At 36.8% G+C, this 14832-nt stretch overlaps 1 protein-coding gene, 2 non-coding genes and 1 pseudogene across 3 annotated transcripts; 3 read left to right on the top strand and 1 right to left on the bottom strand.

The window, feature by feature from the left end:
* Positions 1-2704: 2704 nt before the first annotated feature.
* LOC113341494 lies at positions 2705-2787 on the top strand. The gene has a single exon (XR_003355953.1). It is a non-coding gene; the product is annotated as a small nucleolar RNA R11/Z151 (small nucleolar RNA).
* A 372-nt stretch (positions 2788-3159) lies between these two features.
* Positions 3160-3262, top strand: LOC113341491. The gene has a single exon (XR_003355951.1). It is a non-coding gene; the product is annotated as a small nucleolar RNA Z103 (small nucleolar RNA).
* Positions 3263-4844: 1582 nt separating this feature from the next.
* On the top strand, positions 4845-5310 carry LOC113341384 (annotated as a pseudogene).
* Positions 5311-5512: 202 nt separating this feature from the next.
* Positions 5513-9425, bottom strand: LOC113341333. The gene is made up of 6 exons (XM_026586245.1): positions 9369-9425; positions 8596-8773; positions 8406-8493; positions 6367-6837; positions 6207-6275; positions 5513-6130 (listed from the first exon to the last, which is right to left on the bottom strand). The coding sequence occupies exons 2-6, from the start codon at positions 8769-8771 to the stop codon at positions 5654-5656; spliced, it is 1281 nt and encodes a 426-aa protein (XP_026442030.1). The 5' UTR covers positions 8772-8773; positions 9369-9425; the 3' UTR covers positions 5513-5653.
* Between the last annotated feature and the right edge of the window lie 5407 nt (positions 9426-14832).

The following is a 14832-nucleotide window of genomic DNA, read 5'->3' as shown; positions in this document are numbered from 1 at the left end:
TTTTTTGCGTATGTTTGAGAATCAAAGATACAATTCAATCCCGTCGCGGTTGTTAGTGTTACGTGTTTCACTACAAAAAAATTCAAAAATCTTTTTCCAATAAGATTGACTTGGTACGCCACCATTCCTTTGTTCTTCTCCCTTTTTTGGATAGCATAGCACAAAATTTTGGCAAAGAGATAAGTCTTCATCCAAAGTAAAATTGTGGTTGTTACAATTAAATATCCATAATAAAATGAAAATAACATATATTAAGTTTTATTTATTACCTTTGCGGCACAGACTCTAGCACCCCATGATGACTGGTAATCAATCAAGACGGAGCGATCTCTTGGCGCACCCCAAGGTATGCCATTCTTCTTGGGAGGTAAAAACACCATAGCATCAATGATTTGTCTTGCATTATCCTTTGGTGGATACTTCTTCTTTTCATTCTTCTTGTCCTCCTCAACCACGGATTTATTTTTATCAAGAGCAACACTACTAGTAAGGGAAGAAGAAGAAAGAGGAAAAGAGGTGGGGAGTAAGGAACGATTTTTTTTTTTTTTTTTTTAATGATTTTCAGTTTTTTTTTTTTTCAGTTAATGATTTTCAGTCTTTTTTTTGTTTTTTTTTATTAGACTAATTAGTTAATGGAAGGGTAAAAGTGTAATAAGTGAAAATGATTGAGGGTATTTTTGAACTTGTACATAAATCTGATCCCCCTAGTAGTCTTATAAGCCCCCAAAGTCCCACCCCTATAAAGCCCCAATAATAATCGAGTTGAAAACCAATAGTCGCTTTTATCGAGTGAGCAAATTGTTAACCAGGCAAGTCGAACTGTGCTCGTAAAATTTGTTTTTGATGCGTATCAAATTAAAAGTATGGGGACTTATGATGCTTGAGAGTTGAGACCTATTGATAAGGTAGGGATCATGGACTGGTAAAAAAAAGCCGGACCTATGCCTGGCCAGTACAACGAATAAGGCACGGCGTGCACCCATCTGGTGTGCCTAGCTAGTAACAAAAATGAGAGGTTTGTGTAGTTGTAGGCTTGTGGGGAAGTAGGGGTATCTAAGTATGTATGGCAGAGAGTGAATATAAAATGAGAGGCAACTTCCAGGGAGAGCAGCTACATGTTGATTGTGCAGCAATAACTATGATCATAAACTGAGCAGCAAATGCCAAATTTTCATCTCATCTATCAATAATGTTTCATTGTGTATGGTATTCAATTTCTTCTTCTCCAACTACTGTTTCTCATCATTCAACAACTAATACTAGTAGTTCTAATGGTTTATTCTTTTTAACCAACATATCATCATTTGTCTCATTAAAGAAAGAAGAAGAAGAACATGAACATTATCATCATGATCATGATTGGGTTCTCATCAGAATCATCAACAACAAATCAAAAATCCTATCATCAAATATCTTGCCCATCAATAGCACAATCATATTTCCTCTCAAAACAATAGTCTCAAACCCAGGAACTGAACTTCAGCAGCGTTTTTTTTCTTCAGTTTGATGGTTCCATTCTTGAGATTTGTTTCGAATTAGAAATGTAAAAATTATTGGGTATGCTGTTGTTTTTGACATTTCCTTGTTACTTGAAAGTATGATTCGTAGAAATTTTGCAGTGGAATACCAATTAGGTTTGAATTTGTCTTTTCTTAGACTGAAAATTCCGATAATCTGAAACTATGGATGGATGCACCAAAAGGGATGTGGACTGCAATTTGATGACTATTTTTTGCTGCAATGAGATCTGTAAATTCCTCAAGCATCAACAACTACATGACCTTTGTTTCATTATCAAAATTCAAGACTCTTGAAAGTTTCTACTGCACTATGGGAAAGAATTACCAAGTGACTAGTCTATGCCTCAAATTAGGCAAAATACTCCTGCCTAGTTTGAGCATCGATGCCAAATACCCTACAATCGGCTCTTCATTGCCAAACATGGTTTCAAACTTTGGCTTGAGTAATGAGTTGGTCAATTTATGCTGAAAAATCACTGTTAAGATGGCCAAGTAAAGTGCAATGCACCCATTCTTTTTATTCATGCAGAAAACAGTTTTGTAAGTTAAACAATACAGCGGCAGAAGTTACAACAAAGCAACTCATATTTTCCCCCCGCAACTTCTGATCTCCCTGGAGCAAAACAAATATATATGGTAATTAATCCTCTGACTGATTAAAACTGACTAGTCACTGCAAAATTACTTGCAAAAACGGTAGCTCTTCTCAGTGACATTTCTTGGTAGATTTGGAAAGGAATCTTAGGGTACATGTATTCAATTTGTAAAATCTTACTTTGATCTGATTAGGAGTTTTACTATGGAAATGCATGCTTTGGCCTGGGAGTTTGTAAAATCCATTTGTAAACATTGTATAAAAAACTTGAGATGTCGATGTCGAAAGATCTCCATCTCAGGTAGTCTCATATAGTCATATTCTATTGCCTTGGGGAGTTGTGTTGTGACCATTACCTCTTGGGACTGGCGATGATACGTATATTTTGTCATGGTCTTTTTATTAATAGTATAAGTAGTTTCTTCAACGGCTTATTTGTGTTGAAATACCTGTGACATTTTTTTATTGTCTCAGAGAGTAGTGTGAAAAGTTGCTTATCCAGTTCATTGTTAAGATTCAGTCAAAGTCATGTGTTCTGGTTTAATTTGAATTTATATCAAATGCACACATATCAATATATCAGATTAAAAGGCTACTGACGATATATTTTATATCTTAGCGGATTTCAGTAAGATTTTATCAGTGATCTGAATGTTACACACACTGAAGCCTAAATCTTTTCTTATTTATCTATTTCCAGCAGAACTTGCTTCAAGATTGTTTTCTCCCAAATAGTGAGGTTTTATTTTGTTTAATTTAGTACGGATGCTGATGATAACTACACATATAACTGTAATGATTCCGGAGATGACCACACAAGTTGAATATCCAAGGGGCTGATGCATTTATAATTGTTTCACATGTACTTAGAGCTTGTTATCTGATTTTGAACATTGTTAATTTTACAAATTAGCTCTATTTTGCTCCAAACATTTTATAGGTTTGTGTTTTTTTGTAAACTAAACAGTTTTAGCCCTTGCTATTTTGTGGTTCTTATTGTGTAGCATTTGGCTTTGGATTGTTTTTGTTTGGAGAATAATTAAGATGGATGTGATGATCCTTTCCCCTGATAATCGACTAAGATTATAATGTGCGTTTTGTTTAAAAATCTTTTCAACAGATTTTTGAAGCCAGTACTCTGATCCATCTTTACATTCCTCTCTATTATATGGTGATAACTGATAAGGGTACATGCGCTGTGATTATGTTTGTATTCATTGTGTGTAATCATATTTTTCCAGTCTTATGGGGTTTTTTCTTGTTTATCTGGGTTTTAGACTTTCAGTAATCTTTCTAGGTGTACCTAAAATGCCTACGGAAGCTGTGTTTGTGGCCATTACATCTTGGGACTGGCCTGGAGACATATTTTTCGTTTGTAATTAAGTTCAATGTTTTGATGTTTGAGCCTATGAGGATATGGATATTGAATATGAAGAACACTCTGAATGGTTTAACGCCTTGGTGGCGTATTCTGCAATTCTGAGGATTATAGGTTATAATTTTATTGGCAACCAGTAACAAACTGCTTTGTCCTGGGAATCACATAAGCATTTTATCATGGTTCTGGTACGTAACCTTTCACGCATTTCTGTCTAAAGCCATCTCTTTGGACACATTCCATTCCTTTAAGATATGTGTAGGGTAGCACTTAGAGATTAGGACTTTGACCCCTAAGATTTATTAGTATATGAAAATAGTGTGCTTCTTGTATTTTGTATGCTGGTGATATCTCTTGGAAAGCGTACCAAATTCGGTGAGAGGAAACTATCATAATGCTTTGTGAGTATGAACAAAATCAGACTTGAAGTTATTGTAGTATGATATCATAATTATTCACCGCGCGTGATGATATGCCTCCCATCTTACTGATTTTCAGTAGGCACCTACTTAAATGGCGGGAGAGATTTTGGCAAAAATTCTCTCTTTCATGGACCGGAACGAACCTGTTATGGTTGTAAAATCCATTTGTAAACATCGTAGAAAAAAACTTGAGATGTTAATGGTCGAAGGCAGGTGGTCTCATATTCCGTTGCCTCGGGGAGCTGTGTTGTGACTTATCCTCTCACAAGTCACAAGTAACTTCTCAATTTAAGCCCGGGGGACCTGGATCTTCAACAAGTAGGTGATACCTGAGATCCTGCCCAAGAAGCCTTACACAGTGCAACAAGTAATTTTGATATTTGACCATTCATTCCATCTCCTGCATGTTTAGATTATAACTAGGGTTGTTTATTTGTTATTGATAGGAAAGCTCCAATACAAGGCAGAGCTCTGATGATGATGCCTCTAGTTTTGGTATTTGCACACTCAATCGAGAGGATCCTATTATTGACTTTACTAGTAATCAATCTTGTATCATTGTGTTTGATTCTAGTAGCAGTGGTCATGCCACCATTACCTGCCCATGAGTGAAGCATTTGTTTGATCTGTTTTTCTTTTTTAAATAAATGGTTTAGCTGGACTTATAGTTAAGTGCCAAATTATGTAAAACAACAGTAATATGAAAGTAAGAAGTAGTCTTTTGGTTTGGGCATGAAGGTAGGTTGAACTTCGAACCCGATCCCTGAAATATCCAGCTGGTGATAAAATGATGTGGAAGGGGAGCTTGAATTCAAGGTGATTTTATTTGTGCCAAAGAGGGCTCCTTTTGATCTCTTTGATAACAAGGAAGAAGATGAACAACATTAAGTTGTATTTAGTTGTATTTCAGGAGGGTGTCGTTGATTCGGATGATTTGCAAAACCATCACATTTTGGGTGATAGTGGAAAAAGTTGTGGTTTCTGACAGAATTGTGGATTCTCCTTGCTGCTTGATGACAGGAGAATATGGGTGGACTGCCAACATGGTGAAAATTATGAAAGATCAAGCATTAAGGGAGAGCAGCATGAGTTCTTACATGTCCAGCAAGAAGACTATGGAGATGAATCCTGATAATGGAACCATGGAGGAGTTTAGGAAGAGAGCCGAAGAACGACAAGTCCGCTAAAGATTTGGTGATGCTGTTGTTCTAGACTGCACTTTTGACTTCTGATTTCAGCCTGGAGGAACCAAACACATTTGCAGCGAGAACTCACAGGACGTTGAAGTTAGGACTGAGCATTGAGGAAGAGGAAGCAGATGCTGGTGATGATGCTGAGATGCCTGCGCTCGAGGAAGAAGCAACTGAAGAGAGCAAGATTGAGGAGGTTGATTAAGGAATTAGCAGATCATGTCAGGTCATCTGTTAAAGATTAGATTCTGTTTGTTTTTTGTTTTGAGTACCTCTGTCAGTCATGGGTAGTAAGGGCTGTAAATCAACAGTCTTTTTATGCTAATTCAATGTGTCATGTTGAGCATGTTAACAACACTTGTATTTGATCTAAAAAACTGAGGGAGATTTTGAAAGTTGTATTAGAAAAGATTTCCTTTTCATTTTGGAATTCAACAAAATTATCCAACTGTGTGCAGTCTGACATAGACTAAAAATGTAAAAGAGATGGTCAAATTAATTTCTGGCGCCGAAGCAAGCTGCATCTAGAACTGAGCTATTCTATAGACTTAAGTAAAAAGGTTCTCAAAATGTTTCAGGCGCTCTTGTTGATCTTTAAGAAGTTGCTGCTGATCCTGATAGAGCTGATTTTGGCCCTGAATAAGTCTCTGTGTGCTCTCGAGTTCAGCCTGTTGATACTTAGTTAACAAACGTTGACTCTCAAGCTCCTTTTGCTGTCTCTGGCTCAATGTTTTCTGACTCTCAAGTTCAGCCTTCTGGCTCAAGGTCAGTGCGCGGTGGCTCTCGAGTTCAACCTTCCGGCTAAGGATTAATGCACGTTGGCAATCGAGTTCAGCCTTCTGAACTTGGGCTAATGCACGTCGACTCTCGAGTTCAGCCTTCTGACTTGACCACAATGCACGTTCACTTTCAAGCTCTGTTTCTAGAGTCCCAACAAATTCCTTCGGCTGCTCCTTCCCCGTCTCTATCTGTGATGATGTTGTACATGAAACAGATGTACTATGCTGCGGCGCAGTTCTAACTCTCTGGTTTATCAAAATAAATTTTGTATCAGATGTTGTAAATAACTATCGAGTATACCAAAGCTCCTCAAAGATATACCTTGTGTTCGCCATCAAAGATGTTTTCTATACTTTGTGCTAGTGCTGCAGAGTTCCTGTTTGATTCATTCTACAAAACCAGCCATCCAAAAGAATTAAAAACAAAAATTAGAATGTAAATATAGCTAAACTTATTTAATGATGAATAAGAAAACCAGTACCTTGCTTCTATTAATGGGTTTGGGTCCCTGAACCAATCTCCAATTTGGCCGGCACTTTTGGTCATCTACATAAAACACTTGCACTGCTTCATTTGCAAGAACAAAAGGATTGTCACCATACCATTTAGAGCTCACACATATGTTTACTAAATTATTTTCCATTTCAATAAGATTTTCATTAGGATTTGTGTTGAACCATTCACAGGTAAATAATACAACTCGCATTCCAAGTTTATAGACCAATTCAATTACATTGGTCGCCAAACCAAACAACTCGATCACTTTATCTTCAATTTTCCTAAGTATATGCAATCCAGGATTGGGGGCAGTAAGTCGCTTATCCCGCCTGACCCAAAAACAAACTCCATTAATAACACAGCATGGGTATGACTTCGTAGACTGAGGTCCACAAGCCAGTGAGAACAATTCATTTGTGGCTTCCTCTGATTCTTGATACCGCAAAGTCATCATCTACAATTTCAAGAAAAAAATGAAGACATGACGTTAATAAATCTAGCAATGAACGTTGAATGTGATCCCAAACATACTCCTCAAACAAACCCCCAAGATTCTTAACAATAAAAAAGAAACACCCATTGGAAACCCCACAAAAAAACCTACTTTAATCATCAAGAAAGACTCAAATTCCCTCAAATAACATAAAATGAAAGGTCTTAGCCAACATATTTGAACCAATTAAACACGTTGCAAAGCACGTTTTACTGGTAAGAACTGTGTGTTAAAGTTTTACATGAAGCTATCAATTGCTTCATGAGATAGTGCCGGAACTATCAGAGGAATATAGTAGAGGGGCTACCAATAATTGCTTTGAGTCACTAGGTTCAAAAATCCTGATGATATGATTATGGACTCACTGAAATTCTGAGAGTATATAATATCTCATTTTATTTTGTTCTATTAATTCTTTTCATTGGAAATGCTAAAGAGATTTCCCTGACTACTGAATGTCAAAAAACAGGATCATATTCTCAATGTATGATAAACTTTTCTTGAGTCTTGACTATAAGGGGGTAGAGTTAACTTCCCTTCTTTGTTTTACTTACCTAAAAGAAAATGCTCCCAGTGTATTCATTGTTTCCCGGTAAATGGCCTAAAGCTGCAAACTTATAATTTAAGAACTGGAAGATACACTAATCCTTTGATGAGATCAAATGTATTTGCCTGGTATTGTCATGGATACCATCCTACCTCCATGTAGTGGGTTTGACAGAAAATGTAAACTTCACTAAAGGATACAAAAGGTAGTTGAGAATCAAAAGTGTGGCAGGATGAAGTTTCTAAGAACAAAATTTATCTAACAAAGAGGTAACAGTAAGCAAGAAAGTTTCTTACCCTTTAACCATCGTTTAAATTGTTGACCTTATGCTAATTTGATATACACTACGATTGTATTTGAAGATGTAAATCAGTAAATCGCTTCCTATGGGTAAAGGGGAGATGCTAAAGAAATAAACGCCAAATCAGGTGGTACTTAATGGGAGAATCATTCGGAATGTCTTAATATATTTCTTAGTTCAGCCAGTTATCTCTGAGACCTTCCTATAACGGCGAGAGGAAAACACTTTATGCATATCCAAGTCAACAAGGGCGCAAGAACATACCGGTGATGTCGTTTTCCGGCTGGAGCATAAATAGCGCCTCTAAAGCACTAGATGTAGTAACTCCGCCAGAGACCACGACTCCTCATTCATATCATTTATAACGGATCTGGCAGCCAGAGATTGACTGGAAAGACAGCACAGACAGCATGCTCTCTGCCTGCTGGAGCAGTAGAGAAAGCACGTGGTAAGCGCGACACCAGCACCAAGCTGCGCTTTTAGCATGAAGAGATAAAAAAGGAGAAGCCATCTCACGATAAACATCAGCCTAGACACCTCCGTGAAGTAGTAAGATGCAGTGAAATTCCATGTCTGTTGGCTGCTGCCTTATTAGAGTAACTCTATAAGGAATGGCCTAGGACTAATGAGCCTCATTTCTTGGGATGCTTAAGAATCTGAGGGTAATTTAAGTTTACTTACATGTTGTTTAAACCATTGCGCAAAGTTTTTTTGTTGCCATCCCGATGAGTTATCAACAATTCCAACTTGCAGCTCATCCCGGTACTTGCTAAAAATCAGCTAATACATAATTAGTTTTTCAATCAAAAGAATTCACACACACACAAAAAAAAACCTGTAACGAAAGCAAAATTGAAAGGGAGACACTTACTCTAAGTACGGCTGAACCTCAACACAATTTATCAAGACATATGAATGAGCTTTATCAATTTCTTCTTTTGTCAACATTTTAACAGGGTCTCGACCAATTGGACAAGCATTCTGAGTGAAAACTGAAAGCCCTCTCTCAGGTTGAGCTGAGTTTATTCCGTTGGTAGGTGTTGCCATTCCTACATTAGGCCAACGATCAACCACTTAAAATCATTCTTAAACTTATATGCTACTAATCAGGCAACACAAAATTGGCAATCTGAGATTTTATAAGAAACGAATTAACTTCAAAGAGCATGTGCTTCGGTAAGTCGTCCAACTAATTCATGGCATGTAACCACAAAAACGCATGACAGACGAAGGATTGGTGTGATTAACCACAAAAAATACTTCAATTACGCATTCACTTAGACAGAGTTTAGCCTAAACAAAGGAAAGTCTTAGTTTGGGTGTTGCTAAATGTACCCAAAATTCAGTAGACCAAACTAAATTTTGGGTTTCTCAAGAAATTTCAAGCAACCCTAAATTGAAATTCATCTAACCTAGCTTCAGCCATTCAAACAAAGCTACAGTTTTCAGGAGGAAAATCACATCGGAGAGATTAAAATGCAGAAAATAAGAAAGTAAAAGGCCGGAGATTTTTCACTATCTAACATGATTCATTCGATTTCGACCTAGCTAGAAACTCAACTATCCACAAAAATCAAACAAAATAAAATGAAGAAACCCAAAATGGCAAACTGAGTGAGAAATAGAGTGTGTTCAGATACTTACTTCTAGACTCGGTACTCCTTTTGGTCTCCAGACTCTCCACCAAAATGATACTCTCAGTTCTCTTCACAATTTTCAAGGAGCTTTAAGTTTAAGAGAAGAGAGTGCTTTTTATTTTCCTTTTTTTTTTAACGGGTGTTAGTCCTCGAGGGAGTTGGGTGTAGTTGTGTTTTTCCCGTCGTGAGGGAGTTCGAGGGAGTCTCTTAAAATCCTCGTTAGTTGTGGGAGAGTTTAGAAGAGTCTCCCCAACTCCCTAGAAAACCCCGTTAATCGTGGGAGAGTTTGAAAGAAACTCTTAAACTCCCCGTTAGTGGTAAAAATTAGAATGATAGGGAGTTTGTTTTTTTTGGGGAGTTCTAGGGAGTTTATAGTGTATTTTTGCCTCACTCCAAATCTCTCAAAAAAGTAGAGATTTTGGGAGAGTCTCTCAAACTCCCTACACTCAACACACCAAACTCTCTTAAACTCCCAATACTCTCTTACACTCCCTCAAAATCCCCAAGATTCAAAATACATTAAACTCCCTCCAACTCACTCGTGGACTAACCCCCTGATCTTCGGGGTCACAGGTCACTGACCTACCGTTTAATCGGTAAAAATTAGGGTGGATGTTTAATAAACAACGTGTTTGGATATCAAAAGCACCGCTAGATTGTATAACATGTACTCAATTTAACCTCTGAGTTTTTTTTACTTCCGGAAGACGAAAATCAACTTATGGAGTTGAACGCGTTTGGATACTAGACTTGGAAGCTTTTTATGTTTTTCCAGAAATAAAAGTATTTACTTCACCGGAAGTGAAAGTATTTTCTTTTAGAAGTCACTTAAAAATTATATCGTCAAATTAATGAACTTATAACTCTTCAATCATTCAGAAGGTGTTGAATGAGATGTCGATGAAGTGAGATCCCACAAACTGCCACAGGGAAAAAGAAAAAGCTAAGAAAACACCTTATAAAGCTAGTTGAGTAAATAGAAAACTTTATACTATTCAAAAGACAGAAACCAATAATGCTAAAGGATCTTATTCTCATTCGGTTTACTTGATAACCGAATGAGGTGGCATTCAAAGAAATGAACTACTGTGCACATAAACAGTGAGTCAGTAACTAAATCATGCAAGAAATCAAAAAAAGCTACAAATTTTAGGAGGAAAATCATATAACATAGATTAAAATACAGAAACTAAGAAAGTAAAAAGGCCAGGTCACTATCTAACATGATTCATTTGATTTCGACCTAGATAGAAACTTAACTATGCAAAATATCAAACAAAATAAACCAAAAATAAAAAACCAAAAATGACAAACTGAATGAGAAAGAGAGTGCATTTAGAATTTTAGATACTTGGTTCTGAAGTGTTGGATCTTTATGTGGCTCGATCTGTACACCCTTTGTCCCAAAAAAACCGATACCCATTTGTCTCCAAAATTTTCAAAAAGCTTTAAGAGAAAAGAAGGTTGTCTAATCTTCTAGATCAAAATTAGGATAGATTCATGAGCATGTATGACTATAATAATTTGAAGTGTTTTATATTTCTCCAAGAGTAAGTAAAAGAATTTGCTTCATCAAAAGATTAAGTATTTGTTTTAAGAAGTCATTTAGACATGGGTTTTATGTGGTCAAACTAATTTCTTGCTCTTCGATCGTATAAAAGTTCAACATAACTTTTTAGGAAGATAAAACATGCAGAAGCGATAATACAAAATGATGATAAGGCGAGATCAATGGGTCATTGCACGAAAGTGTAGAGACCGCCTGCGATCTCTTCGCATAGAAGAAATTAACTAGGAAAAATAAGACCTTTAATTCGGAAGGAAAAATAAGACCTCATGAGAAAATTAAAATTCTCACTAACATTGTTTTGCAGGGAAAATTAAAAAAGAAGCAAGACGCACAGAATCACTCAAACATTTCTTACAAGGAATATAATAAGAGGAAAGTTTGGGAATTAACATAAATAATATATTATCTTCCTTATCAAGAAATGAATGATAAAAACGGGGATATGTTTCCAGCACACCAAAATACACTTGTAAAGACATAAAATAAAAAGCTAAGCATCATTGGAAGGCACATCTTGATCAACCGCAGAAGCTTCAGCGTTGATCTCGCTGTTAGGATCTTTGGAAAAACCTTCATCAGATCCATCCTTTTCAAGATAATTTTCTTGAAGGGGAACTTCAAGATCTTCCTCCTCATCGCTCACATGCTCATAATCACTGCCAGGATCAGGAATCTGCTCGTCATCGCTTATATCAAGAGGTGGAACAGTCACTAACGGAAGTGATCTCTCAAGAAGAGTGTTGTTCACAAGAGTTTGAGCCTTAATATGAGTGTCACGAGCAACAGCCTTCTTAGCATTTCTTGTACCAACTTCCATGAAGCTTTGAAGATACGAGCATCTCCTCTCTGATCGATCACGAGAAGAAGTAAGAGCAGTTGAGAATTTAGCACGTTCTTTGCGATCCTTAGTCATATCGGATCTCAACCGAGAGATGGTAGATTGATGTAGTTTCTCAGACTCTGAAAGAGCGAAGTTTTCAGAATCATAGCCATATCTAAGTTTTAGTAAAGCAAAGATTTAAATAATAAAAGACAAGTAAATTGAGGCAGTCATCTCCATGTGACTACCTTCCCTCTGCGAAATGAGATATTGACCTAACGCAAAACCACTATTCTTCATATTTTCCATAGCCTTATCGAAATCATCACCAGCTAAACCTTTAAGGCGAGACCGAATTTTCTTCTCATCCAAAGAGAGAGAAACCTTCTCTTTCATAAGGGAATCGTGAGACTCTTTTAACTGGGTGTGTTGTTCTTGAAGTTGGTTCATCTTCACGATCAAATTTATCTTACTTTGAATGATCTTTTCATTTTGGGAGGTTAATGTCTTTGTTGATTCATCAAAGTGATTCCTTAACGTACGAAGAGATTGCTCTGGTTATCACAAATTTTCTAGAGAACGAGATATTGATGCGAAAACATCTTTTCTTTTTTTAAGAAAGATCGCTTCTCAATGGATAGGCTTTGATTCTCATCTGACAAAGTTTGATGTCTTAAATCAGCACTAAACAACAATTTAGATAGATGGGAAATCTGGGAACCCAATGTCTCCCACTGTTGAGTTAAATGGACATTCTCATTTGTTAATTTTCCAATCTGGTCAAGCGAAAATGAATGCTCGTTATATAACTGGCTTATTTGGGTCAGCAACTTCTCATTATCAGCGCGAGCATCCTCAGCGGCAAATTGAAAATCATACCTCTCCAAAACGCGCTTCTGATTTAAATATTAATGTGCGAACGAGGTAATTCAAAAAACGTGGAACAAAAAAGATAAATTACTTCTAAAGGGGCTATAAGAATGAAGAGAATTGCACCTCTAAGCTCTTAATTCTTGCTGCGAAGATTTTCGCATTCTAGAGTTACAATTTGGAGTCCCCTTTCAGCTTATTAACTTATTTCTCTAAAGCAAGTTGTAGTGCAGAATTGTTAGACTCAAAATATCCCCCAGTCAAGATCATCTTGCGGTGAGATTCCAGAAAAGGAACCAATACAAGTGTGAATATGTAGTAGAATAATTTAAATAAAAAATATATATGGGAAAGAACATTCACCAAGAGACAAAGAGCGATATGGACGCTTGGGTCAATACGAGAGAAGATCTCGGTCCTTGTTTCCTTGTTGGGCGGAAAACCGCACAATAATTTACTCAGAGCGTCACAGATGCGAAGTTTAAAGGGGTCAGTAATGGATGACTGAGCAGCATTGATAATATCGGATAAATCTTGAGAAGCAGGATCTACTCCCTCTAAGACTCCCTTATCAACAGTGATGGATTCCAACGAAGGGGAAGCAAATTCAGAAAAAGAAGGAACATAAGTAGAGGAAGCGATACTCATAGGTGCAGGGGCAGTAATATTGTTTACAGGAGTAACATTTTTCATAGGTGCGACGTTCTCTACAGAAGCGGGAATGTTCGCAAACAATGGAAAATTTACAAAGGTGGAGACAGTTTGATTCACCGGTGGTGCAGTCCCAGTTGAAGTAGCAAAGATTTCATTTAAAATTGACATATCTTCCTCGGCAGAGAAAACTTCGTTTGGAGAAGCAGTTATATATATAGAAGCAGAGGCAATCAAGCCTTGTGTAGGAGTATCAATATTAACGCGAGAAGAGACCTCGATTTCCTTAAGACCAAATTCAGGAATGACGAGACTCTTGTTGAGTGTGGGGGCTTTGCGAACTCTTTTAATTTTCAACTTCTTACCACCAACCGTCTCGCACTCAGAATCCTGCGAATAACAACACAGATAAGAAATGGAGGAAACAATATTGTTTCATAAAAAAACAAATTATTTCTTATTCCTTTGTTATGCGATGATTTCCTCTTGAGAGACTCTTTGTATTTCAAGTTTGAAGAAGAATTAGGGTTGGGAATCGTAAATTTGGTATGGCCAATGGAAGAACTTTTGCTGAAACAAAACAAGTATGGGAATTAATATAACAACATATTTGTACTATGGTTTTAACAAGAAGAAAGAAAAAATCAGTTTCAGCAAAGTCAGAAAGAAAGATAAGATCAATAAAATCGAAATCAAACCTTTGATGAGAATCCATAGAAACAACAGCATAATCAAGTGTGAGATCTCAAAAGATGAAGATAAAGAAATTTGAATAAGATGAAGAATTGCAGAGGATTCACAGAAGCGAGAAGGGAAGACGAAATAGAAAAGAAAAAATTATCTCTCTTCAAAGTTTGGTTGATAAATAGATGAAAAAGATGACCGGTTAAACTCAAACGTGCCACTAAAAAGGAGAGAAAACTAGCACGTGTAGAAGGTTACACTGGAATTACGGAGATATGTCGGTAGATAAGGATATGAAAAGGTGAACGGGTGCGGTAGAGTAGATTGGAGTTTCTCATATCGCTCCCTTTGTATCGAAAGAACGATATGAGAAAAGTAAAAATGTAGGAGTAAAATACTGCACACCTATTAGACATGTGAAATAACGACCATCAGGACTGAGCGATGACAACCGCGTACAGTATATCTAGAATGACGCAACAGATGGTGTCAGCTTAGTCATGAGAAAAGTGTGAAGAACCATGTGATATTATAGAGCACGTACGAAAAGAGTCAATGTAAGCGTGCGTCAATGATGCACGCCAGATCCGAAAATAAGGGCTTTATTAGCTGTCATTCACTATGTAAATCCCTATATAAGGGACCGAGCGACCTTGTATTGAGAGAGATCTTTTTGGGGAGTTTAGACAAGGAATTTAGGAGAGATAAAGATTGTTTGTTCTCCAAGTTAGAGTTTTCTTGTTATTCTATATTCAAATTAAAGATCTAATAGATGTTCTTATGAGCTTTATGATGATTACTTGAATTGTTCTATAGATTTTCTTAAGGGTGTGGTTGTAGGATTTCCTGCAACTACAAGGTGTATCAAAACACCCT

This window comes from Papaver somniferum, unplaced genomic scaffold, assembly GCF_003573695.1.
Source record: "Papaver somniferum cultivar HN1 unplaced genomic scaffold, ASM357369v1 unplaced-scaffold_29, whole genome shotgun sequence".
Lineage (NCBI taxonomy): Eukaryota > Viridiplantae > Streptophyta > Magnoliopsida > Ranunculales > Papaveraceae > Papaver > Papaver somniferum.
Note: the sequence above shows the minus strand (reverse complement) of the source record. Positions and strands in the feature narration are given on the sequence as shown.